General features: G+C 49.6%; 1 protein-coding gene across 5 annotated transcripts in view; it reads left to right on the top strand.

The window, feature by feature from the left end:
* Nucleotides 1-410: 410 nt before the first annotated feature.
* Nucleotides 411-26,374, top strand: part of LOC123761767 (glutamic acid-rich protein) — an 85,303-nt gene continuing 59,339 nt past the window's right edge. For 2 of the 5 annotated variants that reach the window (XM_045747958.2, XM_045747952.2), the window contains exons 1-3: nucleotides 411-756; nucleotides 2,337-4,661; nucleotides 4,939-5,127. In XM_045747958.2, coding sequence (XP_045603914.1) covers nucleotides 2,679-4,661; nucleotides 4,939-5,127 — 2,172 coding nt within the window. In that variant the 5' untranslated portion in view covers nucleotides 411-756; nucleotides 2,337-2,678. The remainder of the gene's footprint in view (nucleotides 757-2,336; nucleotides 4,662-4,938; nucleotides 5,128-26,374) is intronic. The other 3 variants (XM_045747953.2, XM_045747956.2, XM_069330530.1) reach the window with 3 other exon arrangements.

The raw sequence follows: 26,374 nt of genomic DNA, 5'->3' as shown, positions 1-26,374 counted from the left end.
ATATACTGTACCTATAATTTTCTCTCATCTTCTTTTTTTTCATTCCATGTAATCTGTTATCACTTTTTTTGTCTATAAATTTTGCAAGTATTTACCTCCTTAAAATTTTCTTAGATTAAGGACCTGCCCGAAACGCTGCGCGTGCTAGTGGCTTTACAAGACTGTAATTACCATATTTGTATCCTCACATTCCTTATGTACATTCTTGTATATGCATAAATAAATAAAAATAAATAAATAAATAAATGCAAAATATGCATTACTTTTCATAATTGAAGAGCTGATTTAAATAGCTTAAAAGTTATAGCCAAATTTATTTAATTATTCCTCACTGCTTATGATTATACTAAACTCTTAACTAATGTCTTAGTATATTTATTTACAAATAAATAAAATAGGTATGTAGTGCTGGCGAGGTAAACATGGCAGGAGGCGGCTCCTCACGAGGTTGTGTTTACATCCCAATGGTGCACGTGTGAAGTGCTGGAGGAGGGCACGTTCCCACATGGCACAACGTCTCTCCTACGAACATTCAAGATACCTATGAGGGTTTTAAGAAACCACTGTTACATGGCACACATTTAGATCATGATTGACACCAGGTCTTAGAGGAGGATCCTGAGGGAGTTTTCCGGGACAGTAAACCTCACAGTAAGGCAAACAGATTAGAGGCGCAACGTCGCCATCATACATAGGTAAACTGAGACCATCCCGGGCCCACGTTGCCTGAGTATCAACATCCACCGCTCAACCAAGGTAGGCCGAGTTCTGGTGGTGTAATTTCTGCAGGCGGCTTCGTTTAGTTGCCGGCCTATGTCAGATTTGTTGTTTGCTAGGGGTGCTGTGCGGGTCCTGCCTGGAAGGGTAGTGCCAGGGCGCGAGGTTCCTTCGAGTCGTTGTAAGCCAGTAGTGCCAGATTCGGGGCGGCCCCTCCTGCGGAGCCATCTGCATCTGGTCGGCGCAGTAATCGCTCTGAGCATTGGTCGGGTTCTCATAAGGGTCGTCGGCCCTTTCACGGTTTGCCCCATTGATAGGGCGATGGAGGGGGAGGCTCATGCTGTTTGCTCTCGCCTGGTCCCACGATATATGGGTGTTCTGGGTCGTTTCCTCCAGCTTATGGTGGATTTGGGTGGCTCCTCCTCCTTCGCAGATTTCAGTGGTGGCGGGGCAGGCCTCTTCCCCTGTGCTCTGTCAGGTCATCCTGGAGTGGTTATGCTTGAGCATGGTCGAAATGCTGGCATCCCTCGGGTAGGTGCCCCACCTGTTTCCGTTCCAAAACGGGACTGTGTGGATCTGCGGTTCGTTCTGGACTTGTCCCATCTGAACCCCTGGGTCTTTTGCCCCTTCCTTCGAATGACTACTGTGTCACAGGGCCCGCTTCTTTTGGAGCCAGGCACTTGGATGGTGCCTCTGGACCTCCAGGACATGTATTGGCACATAAGGATTCATCTAGGGTTCAGGGACTGGCTCGGGTTTTGTCTTGGAGCAGCAGGCCTACCACTTTCGTTGCCTTCCATTCAGCTTGAATCTGGCACCTCGCGTTTTTACATGCATGACCCGGGTCGTGGTGACCCGTTTGCATCTGTTAGGGGTTCGAGTTCAAGCAGATGCCAGAAAAATGGTGTTTCATTACATTCAACACTGTTTTTTTTAATACTTTGAAATACTACCTAATTTTAATTTGCTTTGTGCAAGATTTACCAACAACATAGGCCTCTTACACATGAAAGCTCTTTTGTTTTTTAACATCTAGTTGAACTCAGTAATTTAATACTTCTGCCAAAGATACAGTATATAATGAAGTGTAGAACACTTGGTAGGTTGTGTGATGCAAAACTGTAATTTATGAAGTGCATAAAATACAAGACAACAATGAAGAGTCATGAGGTCAGAGAATGGTACAATATTTGTTTTCATGAACAGAAACAACATCTTGGTTGTGTAAATATTGCTTCCCAACTTTGAACAAGCAAACCTGTATCCATGCACTGTGAACTTTGGCTTTATTGTAATAAGTTAATACAAGTCTGTAATATAATACAGAATTCTCAATTTGAGAATTCTCAATTCTCATAGTTGCACTATGCAACTAACATGCATAGTGTTTCAGGCAGGTCCTTAATCTAACAGATAAAGTAAGAGTAATAACAGATACATTGTAGCAGAATTTGAGTTCAACATAATAACTGTAATATAAATTGACACTTTTTTTGAACAGGTAATTTTTTTTGAAAATGCAAAATTTTTAAACCTAATACTGGTAGGTGTATTTGATAAATTTAGGTACAGTAATTTACATTTAGTAATAAAATTATATATATTTAATGAAATTACAGGTATTTGTTCCAGATGTGTGAAAACATTACCATCTTCCAATTGCCGCATTTGCTGCAGAAGAGAGTATGAATGACTGAAACAAATAGTCAGTGTGATATGGGAAGTATACAGAATAAGTACTGTATAAATATAAAATACATTATGGTGCAGAAAATATGTCTGTTACAGTTACAACTATGGATTCCTCTGACATCATATTTGTGAACTTCTGCAAGTGCATTTTTATGATGAATGAATAACTAGAGTAACTTGTAAAAGAATTATATATGTCTTAAGTGTATCATACTGTAGTGGACTTGTCATATTTTGATTATTTGAAATAAACTGGGACTACCATTGTCATGGATGAAAATAAGAAAAAGGAAAAGAAATCTGAAAGATATTATAATGAATTTTCAGATGAAAATAAATTTAACACTGAAGTAGAACATGTGGAGAGTAGGTTAAAAAAGAAAAAAAAGAAAGACAAGATACTTAAGGATAATCTAGTAAACAAGAAAAAGAAAAAGAAATCTAAAAGATACTCTGATGAATTTTCAGCTGAGCAGCAATGTAATGCTCAAGTAGAATATGGAGTGGGTAGGTCAAAGAAGAAGAAGAAGAAATATGAAGTAAATCCAGCAAATAAAGAAATGAATGAATATAATAATTGTAATAGTAATGGATGTATAATGAAATTGAAAACATCGGAGAAAGTTTCACAATTACAGCAAAACGATCTGATGTTAGATTCTAATATAAGTGACAGTATTTATGATGGAACTAAATTAAAAAAGCGAAAAATACAAATTTCTTCTCACTCTGATACCAAAGGACATAATGATGACTTAGATATTGAAAATTATTTATTGATGAGCAAATGCAAGAAACGCAAACTAACTCCATGTTTATCAACCAGCAATGCTCCAAGCGAATCTGAAGTAGAACATGTGGAGAGTAAGTTAAAAAAGAAAAAAAAGAAAAAAAAGTTTCTCGAGGATAATCTAGTAAACAAGAAAAAGAAAAAGAAATCTAAAAGATACTCTGATGAATTTTCAGCTGAGCAGCAATGTAATGCTCAAGTAGAATATGGAGTGGGTAGGTCAAAGAAGAAGAAGAAGAAGAAATTTGAAGAAAATCCAGCAAATAAAGAAATGAATGAATATAATAATTGTAATAGTAATGGATGTATAATGAAATTGAAAACATCGGAGAAAGTTTCACAATTACAGCAAAACGATCTGATGTTAGATTCTAATATAAGTGACAGTATTTATGATGGAACTAAATTAAAAAAGCGAAAAGTACAAATTTCTTCTCACTCTGATACCCAAAGACATAATGATGACTTAGATATTGAAAATTATTTATTGATGAGCAAATGCAAGAAACTCAAATTAACTCCATGTTTATCAACCAGCAATGATTCAAGCGAATCATCCAGCAAGGAAGTCATTAATATTAAAAACATCTCTGAAAGTTATTCAGCAAGAAAGAGTAAAAAATCCAAGAAAGATGACCCTTCAGGAGAAACAGATTTAAGAGAATCTACTTGTGACAGAACTATTAAGGAAAAGAAAAGGAAGAACAGACAGAATCCTGACCCAGGTACTGAAAGAAAGTTGACAGCTTGTGATGTGAGCAATAATAATTTTAGTGGTGAAGGAAATATTGATGAATTAACATCCTTTATGCAGGGTGATATTTCAGAGAGTATTAATTGCAATTTTAGAAGTAATATGTCATTTGCAGCAAGAGATCAGGAAAATAATTCTAGTCACAGTGATGGAAATGCTGCAAAACTTTTTGGTAATGTGATTAGTATGCCGGTAGATGACTTCGATTATGATGATGATGACTATGCTGAGCCGAAACATTTGAAAAAGAGGATAAAGAAAACAAAACCAATAGAAGATGTTGAACTTGAGGATGATGATCTTGAAGAGAGTGAAGAAGATGACTGCACAGACTTTACAGTTACTTCTCTATATAACACATCTTCATATAATAACCAAGAATGTGAGGCACCTGAATGTGGAATGCAGAGAGAAATTAAATACAAGAGTTTTGATGAACTTCTTTACAAGATTCCTCCAGGAGAGGGCATTCCTTTGGAAGACAGTGAAGAAGTTCCAGATGAAAAATGCTACTGGAAAAAACATAATGAAAGAATGATTGATAACTTTACAGAGGAAGAGATAGAACAGGAGGTAATGAATAAGATTTATTTTATTCATGACTATTTTAAAAGATTTGAAACTGGCAAGCTTACTGAGGAGGAGTTGAAGGAAGTGCGGCCAAGGAACTTTCATGAACCATATTTTCCAACACCAAAACACATGGAGGTGAGTACTATTATATATTTATGTATAGTACACCAAAAATTTCACATGGGCCTAAGGAGGGGATAAGAACCTATCCCCTCATAAGGCATATATAAGGCATGTGTGTGTTATTACATGCATTAAAGTACAGTATTATGAGCTTTTGAGACTTTTACCAAGTTATTAACTAGATTATATGTGCATATTGTATTTCTGTTTTTATTATTTCATATTTGAAAGAATTTCTTGGTTTTGTAAAGCTTGTGTATTATTACTTATATTTGTTCTGCTCTTTCAGTTCTTCAAAAACTTGGATATCAAAATAACTTGGCCCCTAAATAAGCTTCATGAATTCTGTCAAAATTGTGTTAGTAAGAAATATAATATTCATGGCATGGCTAGGAAAATGGGTTTCACTGTTTCCACACACAGTAGTACACATGAAGAAGATAAGAAGTTGTTAAGGAACTGGATCAAATTTCAGAAGGTATGTAAACTTTAATAAAAATATAATGATTAATTTTTTTTTACCAATGAAACACCTTATGGTTTTGTTATTGCTTAATTTTCTGTAGAGAGGCCCTCCAGCTCCCTGGAGCTATCAGGCTAATATGCAGTTCATTAGACCAGGGCATTAGTCAAAGCTGCCTGTTGGGTCACCGATACCTTTAACCCTTTAACTGCGCAACGCGCCTGCAGGCTCACGTCTGGGGTGTGCTACGCGCCTCCGGGTATTTGTATTTTTCACGTTCCATTCAAAACTCCTGCGGCTACATGGGGTTCACATCAGCTTTCTCAGGGCTCTTCTAAACAGATGGCATCTTTAAAAAAAATCGTGGTCCACGTTCCCGGGTGTGACAACCTCAGTAGTGAGTAAGCAACCAAGGCTGGCGGACGCAGCATGAGCTCACAGCACTGCTGTTCAGCTTGTGACTACAGCATCGCCAAATAATGTCAAAATATATATATAACTTGTTTTATTTAGCCATGATAGTATTACAGAAGAGCCTGAGTACTCACCTAGTTGTACTCACCTAGTTGTGCTTGCGAGGGTTGAGCTCTGGCTCTTTGGTCCCGCCTCTCAACCGTCAATCAACAGGTGTACAGATTCCTGAGCCTATTGGGCTCTATCATATCTACACTTGAAACTGTGTATGGAGTCAGCCTCCACCACATTATGTACTTCCTAATGCATTCCATTTGTCAACCACTCTGACACTAAAAAAGTTCTTTCTAATATCTGTGGCTTATTTGGGCACTCAGTTTCCACCTGTGTCCCCTAGTGCGTGTGCCCCTTGTGTTAAATAGCCTGTCTTTATCAACCCTGTCGATTCCCTTGAGAATCTTGAATGTGGTGATCATGTCCCCCCTAACTCTTTTGTCTTCCAACGAAGTGAGGTTCAATTCCCGTAGTCTCTCCTCGTAGCTCATACCTCTCAGCTCGGGTACTAGTCTGGTGGCAAACCTTTGAACCTTTTCCAGTTTAGTCTTATGCTTGACTAGATATGGACTCCATGCTGGAGCCGCATACTCCAGGATTGGTCTGACATATGTGGTATATAATGTTCTGAAAGATTCCTTACACAAGTTTCTAAAGGCCGTTCTTATGTTAACCAACCTGGCATATGCTGCTGATGTTATCCTCTTGATATGAGCTTCAGGGGACAGGTCTGGCGTGATATCAACCCCCAGGTCTTTCTCTCTCTCTGACTCTTGAAGTATTTCATCTCCCAAATGACACCTTGTATCTGGGGCCAGATTCACGAAAGCACTTACGCAAGCACTTACGAACGAGTACATCTTTCCTCAATCTTTGACGGCTTTGGTTACATTTATTAAACAGTTTACAAGCATGAAAACCTCCCATTCAACTGTTGTTATTGTTATAAACAGCCTCCTGGTGCTTCAGAGCTCATTAATTGGAAACAAAGCCGCCAAAGATTGAGAAAAGATGTACTCGTTCGCAAGTGCTTGTGTAATTGCTTTCGTGAATCTGGCCACTGGTCTCCTGCTTCTTACCCCTATCTTCATTACATTACATTTGCTTGGGTTAAACTCTAACAGCCATTTGTTCAACCATTCCTGCAGCTTGTCCAGGTCTTCTTGAAGCCTCAAGCTGTCCTCCTCTGTCTTAATCCTTCTCATAATTTTAGCGTCATCAGCAAACATTGAGAGGAATGTGTCTATACCCTCTGGGAGATCATTTACGTATATCGGAAACAGGATAGGTCCGAGTACAGAGCCCTGTGGGACTCCACTGGTGACTTCACGTCATTCTGAGGTCTCACCCCCTCACTGTAACTCTGCTTCTTATTGCTTAGGTACTCCCTTATCCACTGGAGCGCCCTACCAGTTACTCCTGCCTGTTTCTCCAGCTTATGCATCAACCTTTTATGGGGTACTGTGTCAAAGGCTTTCCGACAGTGCAAAAAAATGCAGTCCGCCCATCCTTCTCTTTCTTGCTTAATCTTTGTCACCTGATCGTAGAATTCTATCAAGCCTGTAAGGCAAGATTTATCCTCCCTGAACCCATGTTGATGGGTTGTCACAAAGTTTCTACTCTCCAGATGTGTTACTAGGTTTTTTCTCACAATCTTCTCCATCACCTTGCATGGTACGCAAGTTAAGGACACTGGCCTGTAGTTCAGTGCCTCTTGTCTGTCACATTTTTTGTATATTGGTACTACATTAGCAGTCTTCCATATTTCTGGTAGGTCTCCCATTTCCAGTGACCTACTATACACTATGGAGAGTGGCAAGCAAAGTGCTCCTGCACACTCTTTCAATACCCATGGTGAGATTCCGTCCGGCCTAACAGCTTTTCTCACATCCAGCTCCAATAGATGCTTCTTGACCTCATCTCTTGTAATTTCGAACCTTTCCAAGGTCACCTGGTTTGCTGCCACCTCTCGTAGTGCCATGACTTCTCCCTGTTCTATTGTAAAGACCTCCTGGAACCTTTTGTTGAGTTCTTCACACACCTCTTTGTCATTCTCTGTGTACCTGTCCTCGACCACCCTAAGTTTCATCACCTGTTCCTTCACTGTTGTCTTCTTCCTGATGTGACTGTGTAGTAGCTTTGGTTCGGTGTTTGCTATATTAGCTATATCATTTTCATACCTTTTCTCAGCTTCTCTTCTCACACTAACATCTCTCTCTACTTTCTGGTGTCCTGTTATTACGGAAATTCCTCCATGCCCTTTTGTTTAGCTCCTTTGCTTTCATACATTCCTTATTAAACCACGGATTCTTCTTTTGCTTCTCTGTTTTTTCCTGTCGGGCTGGGACAAACCTGCTTACAGCCTCCTGACACTTTTGGGTGACATAGTCCATCATGTCTTGTATGGACTTGGTTCTGAGTTCTGTATCCCAATGTATATCCCTTAGGAATTTATTCATCTCATAGTTTTCCTTTCGGTACACCAGCCCTTTGTTTCCCAGTTCTTTTTTGGAGGTGATAATTCCTAGCTCAACCAAGTACTCAAAGCTCAATACAATACCGACTGGGAGCCGGTCGGCCGAGCGGACAGCACGCTGGACTTGTGATCCTGTGGTCCTGGGTTCAATCCCAGGCGCCGGCGAGAAACAATGGGCTAAGTTTCTTTCACCCTATATCCCTGTTACCTAGCAGTAAAATAGGTACCTGGGTGTTAGTCAGCTGTCACGGGCTGCTTCCTGGGGGAGGAGGCCTGGTCGAGGACCGGGCTGCGGGGTCACTAAAAAAGCCCCGAAATCATCTCAAGATAACCTCAAGAAACACTATGATCACTCATTCCCAAGGGGGCTTCCAACTTAACTTCCCTTATATCCGACTCATTTATGGTAAATATCAGATCAAGCAAGACTGGTTCATCCCCTCCTCTCATTCTTGTCGGTCCCTTGACGTGTTGACTTCGAAAGTTTCTTGTTGCCACATCCAGCAGCTTAGCTCTCTATGTGTCTGGTCCTCCATGTGGGTCTCTGTTCCCCCAATCTATCTTCCCATGGTTGAAGTCTCCCATGGTTAGTAGTCTGGATCCGTTCCTGCTAGCCACAGAAGCTGCTCTCTCTATTATATTGATGGTGGCCAAGTTGTTTCTATCATATTCCTGTCTGGGTCTTCTGTCGTTCGGTGGGGGGTTATATATAACTACTACAGGGGTACCTCAGTTTAAGAGTTTAATTCGTTCCTGGAGACGGCTCGTACAGGTATTCCGAAAACTCGTATTCCGAAGCTAATTTCCCCATAAGAAATAATGGGAAATGAATTAATCCATTCCTGAATACCCCAAAAACCCCACATGAAACTAAATTTTTATACCTAATTCATCTAAATAAACCTAAAAAAACTATGTTCAAGTTATTACTTACCTTGCTGTTGAATGCTGTAGGCGGATGGAAGATGGTGAGGAGGGGGGAGGAGGAGAGGAGTTACTGTTTGGAAGGGGAGTTCCCTACCATTATCACATCAGGCAGTGAGGACCTTTCTGGTATGCTCTCCCTGGCATGTTTTATCTGAGTGCCACTAGGTCCTGGTTGAGGCTCACTGCTCGATTTTCTCACCACAAATCTGTCCATGGAAGCTTGCTTTTCCCTTCTTCGCAAGCTGTCTCTGTAGTAAGGCATCACATTGTCATTGAAAAGATTAAGGCAACGGCCTACTACAGCTTTCTCTGGGTGAGTCTTTTCAACAATTGTTTGAATCTCTTCCCACATCTGACACACCTTCCTAATTACTGCAGAAGGGACATTCGCTACTGCCTCATCCTCCTCCACTGTAGAATCATCAGCTGCGTTGTCTTGCTGTTCCTGTTGAAGGGCTTGGAGTTCTTCGGTGGTCAGTTCTTCGTTGTGTTCTTCCACCAACTCCTCCACATCATCATCATCCAATTCCAAGCCCATTTGCCGGCCCAGAGTAACAATTTCGTCAACAATAGGCGCATCATTTCCAGGCTCAAACCCCTCAAAGTCTAGTTCTCTCACACATTCAGGCCACAATTTTCTCCAGCCAGAGATCAGGGTTCTTTAAGTCACTTCTTGCCAGGCTTTGTCAATGAGTTTTAAAGCACTACAAATGTTAAAATGGTGTTTCCAGAACTCTTTTGAGGGTGAGGTTTGTGGCTTCAGTCACTTCAAAACATTTCCGGAAAAGTGCCCTTTCATAAAGTTTCTTAAAATTCGCTATGATTTTCTGGTCCATAGGCTGAATTAGAGGAGTGGTGTTAGGAGGAAGGAATTTAACTGTGAGGAATTTATTGTATCTGGGCAACAAATCATCTTCCAAGCCTGGAGGATGAGCAGGAGCATTTTCGAGGAGAAGCACGGCTTTGAGTGGCAAATGTTTCTCCTGCAGATATTTTTCTATGGCAGGGCACAGCACTTCATTCACCCACTCCGAAAAAATAAGCCTAGTCACTCATGCTTTTCTGGGGGGGAGCCCCGTCAGCTCCCCAGAGCTATCCAGGCTGAATGGATATGTATAACTTTCTGGCATCAGTCAATGCATGGAGTTCTTGCCTACCGGGGACCACGAGCCAGAACCTGGCCCCCTCTAGAGAGGCACGAGGAGCAATGGCCTATAGAGACCCCCCCTTATGATTGGGAGCATTCTATGTCTGCCATCGACTGGGACAGGCACCCAGAAAGGTAGGCGCCCCAAAACAAACCCCTATTCTGGTAAACTATTGCGACCGAAGACCGAACAGGTGGACAGAACTCCCCAAACGAAAATTAGCCCTCATGACGTCATCATGTCGCCCCGCCGCTGTTTGCGCACCCCCCCCCCCCTCCCTGGGAGGGGGAAGGGGGAGCCCCAGACCCCACCATCGGCGACCCAACCATTAGTTCTCAGGCTGATGGGATCTGGTGCGGTCGTGCCTCTGGCTCCTGTTTGCAGTTCTGTTCCTGGTGGTCTAAGCTGTCTCTTCCGGTGGTGTGTGGGCCAGGAGTATTATTCCACGGTGCTCGGGCTGCATGCGCCTAGGGTTATCTTCCCTAGGTGCCCTGTAAGTACTGCCCTTGGGGCTTAGGGCTACCTTCCCTGGGTCGCCTTGGGGTCTACCTCCGTTGTGCCATATACTGCTCGGTACTTGGCTGCCCTTGGGGTCAGCTGGGGTTTTTTCTTGCCCTTGTTTGTGTCTGGGTAGGGGGTAGTTTTCGTCACTGGCAGGGGCGCAGGGTACTGCACAGCTAGTTTTCACCAATAACAGCGGCCGGCTCTGTTCCGCCTGGGTACGTTGTCCTCTTGCGGTGTTTTTCTTTTGTTTTTGTTTTTTGCCTGGTGGGGGGGTCTGCCTGTTTGGTCCCCATCGCTGTTCTTGGGGTTTGTCTCCAGATTGTCTACTTGGTGGTCCTCCCCGCTTGGCCCCCGTGAGTGTACACGTCCCGGGGGTTCAGCTATAGCAGTTTGTTGGTAGTTTTGGGTGCCGGTTCGCAGTACCCTGCCTGGGCTTCCCTTAGCGTGTTATCAAGGCTAAGGGCCCTGGAAAACCCCACGGGGGCTACGTGGTCCGATGGATGTGACCCCTGAGTTCCCCCCTCGCGTCCTGCGAGTTTGACGGTTGCTCTGTCCCCTTGTCTCATGGGGACACTCACCGGTTTTGCCTCCGCCATGCTGCCTGTTGGGTCGGTGATTGTTTTGACCCAGAGTCGTGCGACGTGTGTTGTTTGTATGTACTCCAGTTCACCCAGGCTACTGCGCCTGATATGCGGGTGAGGGCAGCTGAGGCGTTGCATGCTCGCTTTAGGTTGCTGCAACGCGCTAGGTTGGTCGCTGCCCCGGATGCTCCGAGACTGCCCCGTTTTAGTTATAGGGACCCGGACTTGGGGGTGGGGGTCGCTTCGGCTCTGGTTCCGTCCGCCCCTCCAAGTCCTTCCCCTTCTGTTGCTCGTTCGTTCCCCCCTCGTTCGTTCCCCCCTCGTTCGTTCCCCCCTCGTTCGTTCCCACCTCCCCCTTGCTGCCGGCTCCTAAACGTCTGAGGGTTTCAGAGCCGGGGCTGGGCTTAGTCAGTTGTGAGGCATTCAAGCCTGGTCCTTCTGCCAAAGCTTCTGGGTCTGGCCAGTGGGCCCCCTTTGTTCCTGCTTTGTCGGCTGCTCCCACCTTTTCTTTGGGGGTGGGGGCTCAGGAGGCGGCTCGCCCCCGGGCTCTCTGGGTGAGGTTCCTGGGGTTGGGAAGGGGTTGGCTTGGGGGCCTTGGGCCCTGTTGGACCCCGCCTGGGTTTTTTTTGCCCTCCGAGCGGGGCTTGGTGTTACAAGGAGAGGGGTTCTCTTTCGCTCCCTCCGCGTACGAATTGGATTTGGTGTCCACCCCTCCCCGGGTTAGGTTCCGTGATCCCGAGGGTTCTTCGGTTCCGTCGTTCCAGAGGTTTCCCGTTTCCCGTGTTTCGGCTTCGGAGGTGCGGGAGGCCTTGGCGGCTTACCTCTTGCGTGACCCGGATTATGCCTTCCTGATGGATCCTCGTTCCTTCGTGTATGGATCCCCAGGTTCGTGCTGGTTTTGTTATGAGGTTCCGGAGTCGTCCTGGTTGGCAGACTGTCCTCTCTTTTCGTTGGAGGCTTGGCACACGTTCTGTCGGTCCCGTGCGCTTGAGTGGCGAGAGGTTTCCTTGGCGTTGCAGGTTTTCCTGGGGGGCGCTTTCGAGCATCTGAATGCTTGTTTGTTCGCCACTGCCCTTTCACGGGATGTTGGTCTCATGCAACTTCACGTGCAGGTACCTTCCCTCTCGGCTGCCTTGATTGCGGAGGATTTGCGGACTTGTGGCCTGCTTGCTTCGGCTCTACGTTTCTTTTCCCTCCTGGAGCTATCCTCGGATTGGCTCGAGTTGGATGTGGGAGCGCTTGGGGTCGCTGCTGGGTCTGGTGCACTGCCCTCAGCTGTGCGGGTGTCGTCTGCTTTGTTGAAGCTCTTCGCGCCCATCCTGCGTCATGCGGTTTCGCGGTTCTATGCTTCTCGCCTCACGTGTCGTCAGGCAGTGCTAGCTTCCACCTTGGAGTCCGCCTGGGCCCTGGCTCTTTGTTTGTCCTCGCCCTTTTATCCGTTGCTGTTTGCGGAGTCTGCGGTGGGGCAGTATCTGCAGGCAGCCTCGGTCAGTTGTCTGCCTATGTTGGAGTTGTTGTTGTTCTGGGGGGCTCGTGGGGGGCCTTCCCGGAAGGGTCGTGCCAGGGCTCGGGGGGTCTTTTTGTTGGGGTAGGCCTTTGGTGCCAGATTCTGGGCTGGCAGCGCCTTCGGTTCTGGCTGTTGCTGGATGGAGTGGGCTCCGTCCTGTTCGCCGCCTTGGTTCTCGCAAGGTGTGTCGGCCCTTTCGCGGTTCGCCCCATTGACGGGGCGATGGGGGGGGCGGCTCGCCCGGTTTGCCCACGCCTGGTCCCATGATTCATGGGCTTTTCGGGTCGTTTCGCACGGCATGTGTTGGCGTTGGGTGGCTCTTCCTCCCTCGGGGGTTCGGGGCTTGTGGGGCAGGCCTCTCCTCCTGCGCTGTCGGGTCATCTCGGAGTGGGTTCGCTTGGGCGTAGTCGAAATGACGTCGTCCCTCAGGTGGGTTTCCCGCCTGTTTCCGGTTCCGAAACGGGACTGCGCTGACCTCCGGTTCATTCTGGACTTGTCCCGTCTGAACCCGTGGGTGTTGTGCCCCTCCTTTCGAATGACTACGCTGTCCCAGGTCCGTCTTCTCTTGGAGTGGGGCGCTTTGATGGTATCCCTGGATCTCAAGGACGCGTATTGGTACGTCCCGGTTCATCCGGAATTCAGGGACTGGCTCGGTTTTGTTGTGGGGCGTCAAGGTTACCGCTTTCGTTGTCTTCCCTTTGGGTTGAATCTGGCGCCACGCGTTTTCACACGCCTCACTCGGGTCGTGGTGGCCCGCCTGCGTCTGCTAGGTGTTCGGGTGCTGGCCTATCTCGACGACTAGCTGGTTTGGGCTCCCAGCCGGTCCGCGTGTCTGCTTGCCAGGGATTTGGTTCTTTCCCAGCTCGCCAGGTTCGGGTTCTTGGTGAACTGGAGGAAGTCCCATCTGGTTCCCTCTCAGGTTCGGTCTTAGCTGGGTCGCTCGGACTGCTTCCTTGTCTCTTCCTCCGGCGGCTCTCTTGCGCCTGCGGTCCCGCCTTCGCCCGTTTCTGAGGGGTTCCCGGGTCACAAGGCGGTTGCTCGAGAGTTTGTGCGGGAGCCTGAACTTTGCCATGATGGTCTACCCGCCGGGTCGGGTGTGGCTTTGTCGGCTGTTCTGGTTCCTTCGGGGCTGGCCCTTCCGCCTCTCTCGTGATCGTTGGGTTCGACCTCCGGGGGCTTTGCGTCAGTTGCTGCGTCGCCGGCTTCCTCTTTGGGTTTTTCGGGGTTCGGTGCCTTGGCGCCTTCCCGTGCCCTCGCTCGATGTGTACACGGACGTGTCGTCTCTTGGCTGGGGTTTTGTGACCAGTGCTCACCAGGCCGGCCAGGGGCAGTGGGTTTCATCCTTCCGTCGGGCTTACAGCACAGTGCGGGAGTTCGCGGCAGTGTGGATGTCGCTCCAGAGGATTCGAGTCGCTCACGGATCGACGATCCGGCTCCATTCGGACTGCACCTCGGTGGTTCATTGTTTGAACCGAGGGGGTTCGATGCGATCCTTGGCTCTTTGGGGCTGGTCGCTTCGGGTGACTCGTCTGCTGAGTTCTCGGGGTTTGGCTCTCCTGGCAGTTCATGTCCGGGGGGTGTCCAACGTCCTGGCGGACGGCCTTTCTCGGTTCCGTCCCCTGTCCTCGGAGTGGACGATCGATGCCGACTCCTTCCGTTGGCTGTGCCGGATGTTCGGGACTCTGGACGTGGATCTCTTCGCGTCGGCGTGGTCGAGGCGTCTCCTGGTTTATGTGGCACCCTTTCCCGACTGCGAAGCTGTCGGGGTCGACGCCTTCAGGCTGGACTGGGCGAGATGGGATTACCTGTACCTCTTTCCCCCGGTTCCGCTGTTGCTCCAGGTCCTGACTCGCATGGAGGCTTACCAAGGTCGTGTTGTGCTTCTGGCCCCTTGGTGGCCGGCCCAGCCTTTGTTTCAGGCGCTGCTTGCTCGGTGTCCGTACCCGAGGGTCTTCCCACGGCTCCGCCTCTTTCAGCAGATCGGTCCGGCCCTGTACGAGGCTGGTTCCATCTTCTCCTCGAGTCTTCGCGTCTGGTGTTTTTGACTCAGGTTTATCATTCGTTGTATGGTGAGCAGGTGACTTCGTTGTTGGTCTCCCACCTGCGTGCTTCGTCTCAGCGGCAGTATGAGGTTTCCTGGCGGTCCTTCCGGTTTTTCCTATCACTGTGTCGGTGTTCTTCGGTCTCTGATAGGGTTGTTCTCTGATAGGGTTGTTCTGTCCTTTCTCTCGTGGCTGTTTCAGGACCGTCATCTTATGCCGAATATTGTCGCTTCGTATCGTGCGGCGTTGGTGGAGCCACTTCAGCTTGCTTTCGGGGTTGATGTTACTTCTGCCCCGTTTCGCAAGTTATCCCGTGCGTTGTTTCACCTCCGGCCTGCTCATGCGCCGCCTGAGCCGTCTTGGTCTTTGGACCGCGTGCTCTCATTTCTCTCTCTGCCCCGGTTTGTGGTGGCCCCTTCCGTTCGTGATTGTTTTTCCAAGGCTCTTTTCCTGTTGGCATTGGCCTCGGGGGGTTGAGTTGGTGAGCTTCATGCTCTCCTCCGGCGCTGGGGTTTCTGCTCTTTCGGTCATGGTGGTCGTTTTGTTCGTTTGCAGCTGTCTCCCTCTTTTCTGGCGAAGAATGAGTCGGCTTCGTTCCGGAGGGGGCCGTGGGTTGTTGATGCTTGGTTGGTCAGGCCGGGGGTACTCACCTAATTGTACTCACCTAATTGTGCTTGCGGGGGTTGAGCTTTGGCTCTTTGGTCCCGCCTCTCAACTGTCAATCAACTGGTGTACAGATTCCTGAGCCTACTGGGCTCTATCATATCTACATTTGAAACTGTGTATGGAGTCAGCCTCCACCACATCACTTCCTAGTGCATTCCATTTATTAACTACTCTGACACTGAAAAAATTCTTTCTAACGTCTCTGTAGCTCATCTAGGTACTAAGTTTCCACCTGTGTCCCCTTGTTCGTGTCCCACCCGTGATGAAGAGTTTGTCTTTGTCCACCCTGTCAATTCCCCTGAGAATTTTGTAGGTGGTTATCATGTCTCCCCTTACTCTTCTGTTTTCCAGGGATGTGAGGTTCAGCTCCTTTAGCCTTTCCTCGTAGCTCAATCCTCTCAGTTCCGGGACGAGCCTGGTGGCATACCGCTGAATCTTCTCTAACTTTGTCTTGTGTTTAACTAGGTATGGACTCCAGGCTGGAGCTGCATACTCCAGGATTGGTCCTACATAAGTGGTATACAGAGTTCTGAAAGATTCCTTACACAAGTTTCTGAAGGCAGTTCTTATGTTGGCCAGTCTAGCATATGCCGCTGATGATATTCTTTTGATGTGGGCCTCTGGGGACAGGTTTGGTGTGATATCAACCCCCAGATCCTTCTCTCTATTTGATTCTTGCAGGATTTCCCCTCCCAGATGATACCTTGTGTTCAGCCTCCTGCTCCCTTCGCCTAATTTCATCACCTTACACTTTCCAGAGTTGAACTTCAGCAGCCATTTTCTAGACCATTCCTCCAGTTTATCCAGGTCATCCTGTAGTCTCTGTCTATCTTCATCCGTCTTGATTCTTCTCATAATTTTTGCATCATCAGCAAACATCGAGAGGAATGAGTCTATACCCTCTGGAAGATCGTTCACATATATTAGAAACAGGATGGGTCCAAGTACTGAGCCCTGTGGGACTCCGCTGGTGACATCTCGCCACTCTGATGTCTTCCCCCTCACCGTTACTCGCTGTTTCCTGTTGCTTAAGTACTCCCTTATCCACTGGAGCACCTTCCCTTTTACTCCTGCCTGTTGCTCCAACTTTTTTAACAGCCTTTTATGGGGTACTGTGTCAAAGGCTTTTTGGCAATCCAGGAAAATGCAGTCGGCCCACCCTTCTCTTTCCTGCCTAATTTTCGTTGCCTGGTCATAAAATTCTATTAAACCTGTGAGGCACGATTTACCATCTCTGAACCCATGTTGGTGGTGCGTTACAAAGTTATTTCCCTCCAGATGCTCTACGAGCCTTTTCCTCACGATCTTCTCCAGCACCTTGCATGGTATACAAGTTAAGGAAACTGGCCTGTAATTCAGTGCCTCTTGCCTGTCACCCTTTTTGTATATTGGGACCACGTTAGCTGTCTTCCAACTTTCTGGTAAGTCTCCTGTTTCCAGTGACCTGTTATACACCATAGAGAGTGGCACACTTAGTGCTTCTGCACCTTCCTTTAGTATCCATGGTGAGATTCTATCAGGCCCAACAGCCTTTGTCACATCTAGCTCCAGCAGACACCTTTTGACCTCATCACTGGTGAGGTCAAATTCCTCCAAGGTTGCTTGGTTTGCTGCCTCCTCATTTAGTGCAGGGGCTTCTCCTTGTTCTATTGTGAAGACCTCCTGGAATCTCTTGTTGAGTTCTTCACACACCTCCTTGTCATTCTCTGTGTATCTGTTCTCCCCTTTCCGCAGCTTCATCACTTGTTCCTTCACTGCTGTTTTCCTCCTGATATGGCTGTGGAGCAGCTTTGGTTGGGTCTTGGCTTTACTCGCGATGTCATTTTCAAACTGTCTCTCTGCTTCCCTCCTCACTCTGATGTACTCATTTCTGGCCCTCTGGTATCTCTCCCTGCTCTCTGGTGTTCTGTTATTTCTGTAGTTTCTCCATGTTCTTTTACTCAAGAAAAAAGAAAAAAGGGGGTGCATCATGTGTTGTGTCCGGTTGCGGCTCTCCCCCGTTATTTGCGCGCCACGGCTTCTGTTGCCGGGGATGCGCTCTGGGTTGATCCGGTTTCCCTTCTTCCCTGTTCCCGGGCTCGGGTCTCTCAGATTGTCCGCAGGGTTATTAAGTGTAGCCAGCCTGCAGTTTTTCCCCGGGCCCACGACGTTCGTAAATTTGCTGCTTTGGCGGCTGTCTTTGGCAACATGTCTTGGGGTGGACATTCGGGCCCGGGGTTTTTGGAGATCGAACAGGGTCCTGGCCGCTCGCTACCTGGTGAATGTTCCTGGGCCTCGTCGGGCCTGCGTTGCTTTGGGTTGCCGGTTGCAGCCAGTTGTCTCGCCTTCGCGTTGAGGAATGAGGACGGACCGCCTCCCGGGTAAGTCCCTGTTTTTTCCTTATCTTTGGGTAGTTAGCTCCGGGGAGCCGACGGGGCTCCCCCCAGAAATCCAGAGTTGAATGTAATGAAACGCCATTTTCTGGGTGAGTCCCAGAGGCTGCCCGGCATCCCTCCCTCCCTCCCTCCGGACGGCGGTGTTTTTCGTGTTTTTGACATCCAGCCTAAGAACTAATGGTTGGGTCGCTGACGGTGGGGTCTGGGGCTTCCCCTTCCCTTTCCCGGGGAGGGGGGGGGGGTTGCGCAGACGGCGGCGCGGCAACATGATGACGTCATGAGGGCTAATTTTCGTTTGGGGAGTTCTGTCCACCTGTTCGGTCTTCGGTCACAGTAGTTTACCAGAATAGGGGTTTGTTTTGGGGCGCCTACCTTTCTGGGTGCCTGTCCCGGTTGATGGCAGACATAGAATGCTCTCAATCGTAAGGGGGGGTCTCTATAGGCCATTGCTCCTCGTGCCTCTCTAGAGGGGGCCAGGTTCTGGCTCGTGGTCCCCGGTAGGCAAGAACTCCATGCATTGACTGATGCCAGAAAGTTATACATATCCATTCAGCCTGGATAGCTCCGGGGAGCCTCCGGGACTCACCCAGAAAATGGCGTTTCATTACATTCAACGCTGGATTTTTATTAGCCTTCCACATCACACACAAATGGGTTTTCTGCACTTTATACTGTTTGAAAACCCTTGGATTTTCAGAATGATACACTAGCAAGGGTTTAATTTTCAAATCGCCACTCGCATTTGAACACAGCACAAGCGTAAACCTATCTTTCATAGGCTAGTGTCCGGGCAAGGATTTTTCCTCCTTGGCAATGTATGTCCTCTTAGGCATTCTTTTCCAAAACAGTCCTGTTTCGTCACAATTAAACACTTGTTGCGGTAGGTATCCCTCAGCCTCTGCAAACTCTTTAAATTCCTCAATAAATCGTCCAGCGGCTGGTTTGTCTGAGCTGGCTGCCTCCCCATGCCTTGTAACACTATGGATACCACTTCTCCTTCTAAATTTTTCAAACCAGCCCCTGCTTGCCTTAAACTCTTTCGTATCTGCATCACTCATTGCAGGGGTTTTCTTTAGAAGGTCTTCGTGTAATACCCTGGCTTTCTCACAAATGATGGCCTCCGAAACACTATCACCCCTTAATTCCTTGTCGTGTATCCAAATTTATAACAACTTTTCCACTTCTTCAAGTATTTGTGGTCTTTGTTTCGTCATTGTTCTTACTCCTTTTGCCACTTTAGCACCCATAATCTCATTTTTCTTCTTAAGTATAGTGCATGTTGATGTGGCTTTGTTGTACTGCCTACAAAGTTCAACAACACGTGTACCCTTCTCATGCTTCCGAATGATCCCTTGTTTCTCCTCTATTGTCATCCTCACATGGCCTTTCTGGCCTTGATCCTTACCACTGACTTTCTTGGGACCCATGGTGAGATATATAATAACAAATTGTATAGTCAAATGACCAAAAATCCAACAAAACACTGAAAATCCGGGTGAAGAATTGATGTGGGATAGTCACTGGGCGGGAGACAATGGTAAACTGAGGGGCGGAGGGGCGACGATCGCTGAACCACCACGCGCTAGGTCGCCCTGAACGCGTATCAACAAACTCGCGTTCTGAGGTAACACTCGCCTTCCGAGACATATTTTCCGAGGAAATCCTGCTCGTATTCTGAAAAACTCGCATACAGGGACACTCATGTTCCAAGGTACCACTGTACTATAATTTTCTGTCCTCCAGTTGCTATGGTGCCTGATATGTAGTCACTGAAACCTTCACAGTTCTGAATTACCATCTCTTCGAAACTCCAACCTTCTCTTATTAGCAAAGCTACACCACCTCCTCTCCCTTCTCTCTCTTTCCTCACTACATAGTAGCCCTGTGGAAACACTGCGTTTGTTATGGTTTTTGTTAGCTTTGTTTCTGTGAGTGCTATTATGTCTGGGTTTTCTTCTAGTGCCCATTCTCTGAGTTCACTTGTTTTATTTGTAATCCCATCTATGTTAGTGTACATTACCTTGAAGCTCACTTTCTTCTATTCATTTTCTTGTCCCCTTCTTGGCGAGCATTCTGCTGGTGTGGGAAGCTGTTCCGTGGGTGAGAAGATCTGTGAGGTGGTTTGCAGGGTCTCGGAGGATTTTGGGGTGGGGGGTGGGGGGTTTAAGGGAAGGGGGGACAGGTAGGGTGTGGATTAAGGAGATAGGGGGGACATGGAGGATACGGGTTGAGGGGGGAGGAGGGATAGAGAAGGTATGGGATGAAGGGGGAGGGGGGACGGGGGGAAAGGCGGGAAGGGGAACATGATGGGAATGGGGAAGGGGTGACAGGGGTCAGAATGGGGTGGGGGGGGAGGGAGGAAGGGTTGGGTGGGGGCTGGTAGGGTGAGGGAGGGAGGGTTGGGTGGGGGCAGGTAGGATGAGGGGAAGGGAGGGTTTCTATGCAGAGGGGGTGGTGGTGTTGCCCTCCCCTCTGGTGTTGCTGGGATGCTGGTTTTGGGTTCCCCCTCTTGTCTCTGGGACTGTTGTGTTGGGGGCTGCGATTTTCTGGTTTACTCCTCTCTCCCTGCGCTTCCGCCTTGCCTCTGCTACCCTGGCTCTCTCCTCCTCCGTCCTGTCCCTCTGCAGGAATACTTTTCTGTGGGGAGCCCCTACGGCTCCCTGGAGCTTATCGGGCTAATGTATGTTATGTTAGACCGGGACATTAGCTAAGGAGTTCAGACCTACCAGGGACCAGCGCCAGAACCTGGCCCCTTCAGAGAGGTTTCAGGGAGCAATGGCCCTGGAAAACCCCATATGGTTGGGGGTTTTCCTTATCTGCCATCGACCGGGGTTAGGCACCCAGAAAGGTAGGCGTAACAAAACAAACCCCACATGGTAAGAAACTACAACAAAAACCGAACAGAGAGGTAGAAAACTCCCTACAATCCCAAGGAAACTAGCAAACAAGCAAACATCACACTTTACTGCCGCGCCGATCGTCCGCGCAGCCCTCCCCACCCCGGGAGGGGGAGGGGGGAGCCCCGGACCTACCGCGCCGGCTGCCAAGCTCCAGTTCGTTCGCTAATATCAACCGGGATTGATGCTTCTCTGGCCTCAGTTTCCTAGGCGGTGTTTGCCTTGTGTGGTGTTCACTGCCGTGTGTTGTGTTGTGCGGTAGCCAGGAGTACTTCATCAGTGCCGGGGCTGCATGTGCTTAGTGGCTGACTTCCCTAAGCGCCCTGTGAGTACTGCCCTTGCGTAACAGGGTTATCTTCCCTGGGGCGTTCGGGAACCATTCCCGTAGAGGTTCTTGCTGCTCGGCATTTGCCTCGCCCTTGGGGCCAGCTGGGGCTTGGGGCCCTTGTTTGGCCCTGGGTAGGGATTGGTATTGTGCTGGTTAGGGCGTCAAGGTGTTGCGCAGCCTGCCACCTAAGCGGCGGCCGGTTTCTGTTGCCTCTGGAGACGGTGTACTTTTGCGGGGTTTTTCTTTTGTTTTTCATTTTTCATGCCTGGTGGGGGTCTGCCTAAGGTGGTTATAGTTCCACTGGTAGTGTTTGGCGGCCCTCTGCTAGGCCCCCGTGCTTGTACACGTCTCAGGGGTTTTCAGTGCTATAATCTACCCTCTTGTTATGTTTGGGTTTCTTAACCGGTTAGCAACACCTTGCCCGGGCTTCCCGTAGTTGTTACCCTTCGGGCCCTGGAAACCCCTGTCTGGGCTTGGGGGACCATTGATTGTGTCTTCCGGGTTCCAACCCGTCTTGTACGGGATCGTTGGTTGCTGTTCCCTTGTCTCCGGGTGACAGTCGCCATTTTTACCTCCGTCATGCTGCCTGTTGGGTCACTGACACCTTGACCCGGAGTCTTGCGAGTGATTCTCTGCTTGTTCTCCAGTACTCTCCTGATGTTATTACTGTTCAGAGTACAGGCGGCATCCGTGTTGCAAGCTAGGTTAGGTTGCTGCAACATGCTAGGTTGGTTTCCCACTCGAATGCCCCGTGGCCGCCCCGTTTGGTTAGGTGCTGCTCGCCCCTTTCTCTCCATGTTCCCGGCTCCGGACCGTCTGCGGGTTTCGGGGTCGGGGCGGGGTTTAGTTGCGGCAGAGACTCGGGCGGTTTTCGGGGGCTGCCCTGTTCGGGTTGGGGACGGAGGTTTGAGCCTGTGCCTCCTGCCAAGGCTTCTGGGTCTTACCAGCGGCCCTTTCTTGTTGCCTTTCCCATGGACTCTTGCTTTTCTTTAAGGGCGGAGGGCTTGGAGGACGGCTCTGCCCCGGGGCCTCTGTTGTTGGTTCCCGGGGCTGTGGGGGTTGCCTGCTAGCAGTTCTGGGGCGGTTTTGCCCCTTCCGGGGTTTTTCTGCTGTTGGGCGACGTTTTTCGCCCATCCAGTCTGCTAGCTTCCCACATTTGCTGGCGTGTTTTTGTGTATTTAGCGTCAGTCACAGCCCCTGCTGGCGGCCATTTTCGTCTGCCGGTTTCACGGCGTGGCCACCAGGGCGGCGTTGCGGTTTGTTTACATGCGTCTGGGTGTGCGAGCGAGCATCTCTGGTGAGTTTTCAAATTTTTGTCAGGGTTTTTGTTCTGTTGTCGTTTCTTTGTTTTTCTGGTGTTTTCTTGCCGTTGCCTGTTCCTCTGGGAACGTTTGGGTGTTGATTTTGGGTCTGAGCCTGTGGGTTTAGGCTCAGTGCCCCTGGCTGGTATGCTTGCTCCCACACCTTGCCCCTCGGTTTTCGGTCTGTTGGGACTGTTTTCCCAGGGCGTTCTGCTGGGGGCTGTGCTTTGCCTTTCAGTGGTGTTCTCCGCCGGCAAATGTGGTGGTTTGGGCTCCCCCTGGTTCGATTCTGGGTTCCTTTGGGTTCCTTGGTTTCGTTCTGGAGGTTTCTTCCTCTTGGGCCCCCTTTTGTGGGTTCAGGGGACTTTGTTTCCTCGTGTGACCCGGTTCTGCCTTTTGGGGTTCCGGGGTCTTCCTGCCTTGCAGACTGATCTTTTTGGGTCTTGGCACATGTTGTAGTTGTGCTGGGACTTTGTGGTTTTGCTGTCGAGGTGGGCCTTTTGATGCAGTTTTGTGCCTTCTTTGCCTGGCCGGCGTAGTGCTCTCTGCCACTAGTCGGCGACTTGTGCTTTTACAATATATGTCCTCACCTAGTTGTGCTTGTGGGGGTTGAGCTCTGGCTCCTTGGTCCTGCCTCTCAACCGTCTATCAACAGGTGTATAGGTTCCTGTGCCTCTTGGGCTCTGTCATGTCTCCATGTGACATGGTATGGGGTTCAGCCTCGTTATTTGTGCGTGGAGTCACCACATTACTTCCTAGTGCTTTCCCGTTTCCATTCTGACACTAAAAAAAAAAAAAAAAAAAAAAATTCTATCTGTGGCTCTTTTGGGTACTCAGTTTCCACCTGTGTCCCCTAGTGCATGTGCCCCTTGTGTTACATAGCCTGTCCTTATTAACCCTGTCGATTCCCTTGGGTATCTTGACTGTGGTGATCAGGTCTCCCCTCACTTCATCTTCCAGCGAAGTGTGGTTTCATTCCCGTAGTCTCTCCTCATGACTTCGGTAGTGTACTTTTTCTTTCGGAAGGGGTTCTGTTCCCTTCTCTGTTGACTGGGCGCTGGGGGAGCAGCTTGCTCTGTTGCCTCTCGCTTGGTCCCGCTGTTGGTGGGCGCTTTGGGTTGTCTTCCGGCCTCTACTGGCGTCGGAGGACGGCTTCTCCCCCTTGGGGGGTTCAGAGCTGGCGGGGTGGGCTTCTTCCCCTGCGCTTCGTCATTTCCTCTTCGTGGGTGCGTGGGGCGTGGTTGATCTGCCCCATCCTTCTGGGCTTACCGTCTGCTCCTTGCAGTCATGAGCTTTTCCCGTCTGCAGTTCTTCTGGACTTCTTCAGTCTGCGCCCTGGATCCTCTGCCCTCCTCGGAGGACTGTTGTCTCCTGTTCGGATTCTGTTAGGGCCGGGTGCATGGATGGTGGCCCTGGACCTCCAGGTCACCTCTTGGCACGTTCCTCTCCAGTTTTTCTGGGGCTAGCACGGTTGGTGGTGGGGCTTCAGGTTTTTATTGCCTTCCCTATTTTGTCATGGGCACTTCGTATACTCTTTGCATCTTTACCGGATCTTAGTGCCCTGTCTGAGTCTGAGATTCGGTGTCTGGCCTACCTCGACGACTGGCTGGTGTGGGCTCCCAGTCAGTCCGCTTGTCTGCTCGCCAGGGGATGGTTCTTTCCAGATCGCCGGGTTTGTTTTCCTGGTGATCTGGAGGTTTTTCCATCTGTTTCCGTCCCGGGTTCGGACCTGGGCCTTGTTTACGGCTCTTGGGCCCCTCATTGTCTTCCCTCCAGAAGTGTTACTGCTGCTGTGGTCCCGCCTTTGGCTGTTCAGGAGGGGGTCCCGGGTTGCTCAGCGGTTGCTTGGGCGGTTGTGCGGGAGTCTGCACTTCGGCGTGCTTGTCTGCCCGCGGAGTCGGGTTTGGCTCCGGCGTCGGTTGGTTCCTGCGGAGACTCCCCTTCCGCCTCTTGCATTCCTTGGGTTCCTCCGGGGATCTTGTGTTGGTGCTGCGTCACCAGCTTCCTCGTTGGGGTTTTCGGGGTTCCGTGCCTTGGCACCTCCCCGAGCCTTCGCTCGATGTGTTCACGGACGGGTCGTCTCTCGGCTGGGGCTTTGTGACCAGCGCTCACCAGGTCGGCCGAGGTTGATGGAGTCTGTCAGTCGGGCTCACAGCACGGTTCGGGTGTTCCTGGCTGTCTGGTTTGCGCTTCGGAGGGTTTGGGTCACTAGGTACTCTACCATTCAGCTCTGTTTGGACTGTTCTCTGGTGGTTCTTGCCGGTACCACGGGTTTGGCTAACCGTGTGGTTCGTGTCCGGGGTGTGTCCTGCGTCCTGGCGGACAGCTGTCTCGGTTCATTCCTCTTCGTGGGTTGGCCAGTCGTCGCCGATTCGTTTTGTAGGCTCTGTCGGGCATATGGACTCCTGGCCATGGACGTCTTCGGGTCGGCGTGGTCTAGGCGTCGCCCATTTTGTGGCGCCCTTCCCACCTGCGAGGACTTCACGGTGGAGGCTTTCGGCAGGACTGGTCGAGGTGGGGGGTACCTGTTCCTCTTCTCCCGGTCCAGCTGGTGCTTCGGGTTCTGGCTCGGTTCCAGCCCATTCCCACGAGAACAGTCCTTATGGTTCCTTGGTGGCTGGCCCGGCCTTCTTTTCAGACGCTGCTTGATAGGTGTCCGTACCCGGGGCGTTTTTCCTGAGGCTTCGCCTCTTTCAGCAGGCCGAATCGGTCCTGTCTGTGACTGGTTCGGCCTTCTCCTTGGCTCTTCGCGTCTGGATTTTTGACGCGGGTATCACCATCTCTATGGTGTTCAGGTGGCTTTGTTGACGGTGTCCCACCTGCGAGCTTCGTCTTGGAGACTGTATGACGTTTCTTACGTTTTCTCGTGTTTTGTTTCCCCTCCGGCCTGCTCATGGGTCGCCTGAGCCATCCTGGTCCTTGTTCAGGGTGCCTTCTTATCTTCCCCTCAGTTTGTGGTAGCCCCTTCGGTTCAGTTTCCTGCTCTTTGGTACTGGTGGTAGCTTTATAGGTGTGCAGCCTTTCTCTGTCCCGGCGCCGGTCGTGACGGCTGCTTTCCGGAGGGGTTCTTGGGGTATTGGTGCTTGATTGGTTTGGCCGGGGGGTGCGTCCTGTGTTGTCCGGTTGTGCTTTTGGCTGTTGCCGGCGTACCGTGTCTGGGGATGCGCTGTGGTTGATCCGGTTCCTTCGTTCCCTGTTTTCAGGGCTCGGGTCTCCCAGGTCGTCCGCAGTGTTTTCCTTCTTCCAGCCTGCGGTCTGTCTTTGCGCCCGTGCTGTTCAGACGTTTGCAGCTTTTGCTGCTGTGTTGGTGACGTCTCGGGCTCATTTCGGGCGCAGGGATTTGTGGGTAGCACGGGTTTTTGGCCGCCCATCCATATGTGCGTCTGTTCTTGGGCGTTCTTGTTGCCTTGGGTCGCAGGTTTGCGACCGGTTGTCTTGGCTTTGCAGAGTTTGTGGCGGCCCCCTCCCGGGTTAGCCCTTTCTTTTCCTTCTCTTTGGGTATGATATGAAGCTCCAGGGAGCCGTAGGGGCTCCCCACAGAAAACCAGCGTTGAATGTAATGAAACGCCATTTTCTGGGTGAGCCCCGGAGGCTCCCTGGAAACCCTCCCTCCCACCGGTCGGCGGTTTTTTCGCGTTGGTTCAAGCTTAGCTTCCGAACTGGAGCTTGGCAGCCGGCGCGGTAGGTCCGGGGCTCCCCCCTCCCCCTCCCGGGGTGGGGAGGGATGCGCGGACGATCGGCGCGGCAGTAAAGTGTGATGTTTGCTTGTTTGCTAGTTTCCTTGGGATTGTAGGGAGTTTTCTACCTCTCTGTTCGGTTTTTGTTGTAGTTTCTTACCATGTGGGGTTTGTTTTGTTACGCCTACCTTTCTGGGTGCCTAACCCCGGTTGATGGCAGATAAGAAAAACCCCCAACCATATGGGGTTTTCCAGGGCCATTGCTCCCTGAAACCTCTCTGAAGGGGCCAGGTTCTGGCGCTGGTCCCTGGTAGGTCTGAACTCCTTAGCTAATGTCCCGGTCTAACATAACATACATTAGCCCG

The sequence above is a fragment of the Procambarus clarkii genome, chromosome 24 (assembly GCF_040958095.1).
Source record: "Procambarus clarkii isolate CNS0578487 chromosome 24, FALCON_Pclarkii_2.0, whole genome shotgun sequence".
NCBI classification, from domain to species: domain Eukaryota; kingdom Metazoa; phylum Arthropoda; class Malacostraca; order Decapoda; family Cambaridae; genus Procambarus; species Procambarus clarkii.
The sequence above is the reverse complement of the archived record's forward strand: the minus strand, read 5'-3'. Positions and strand labels throughout refer to the sequence as shown.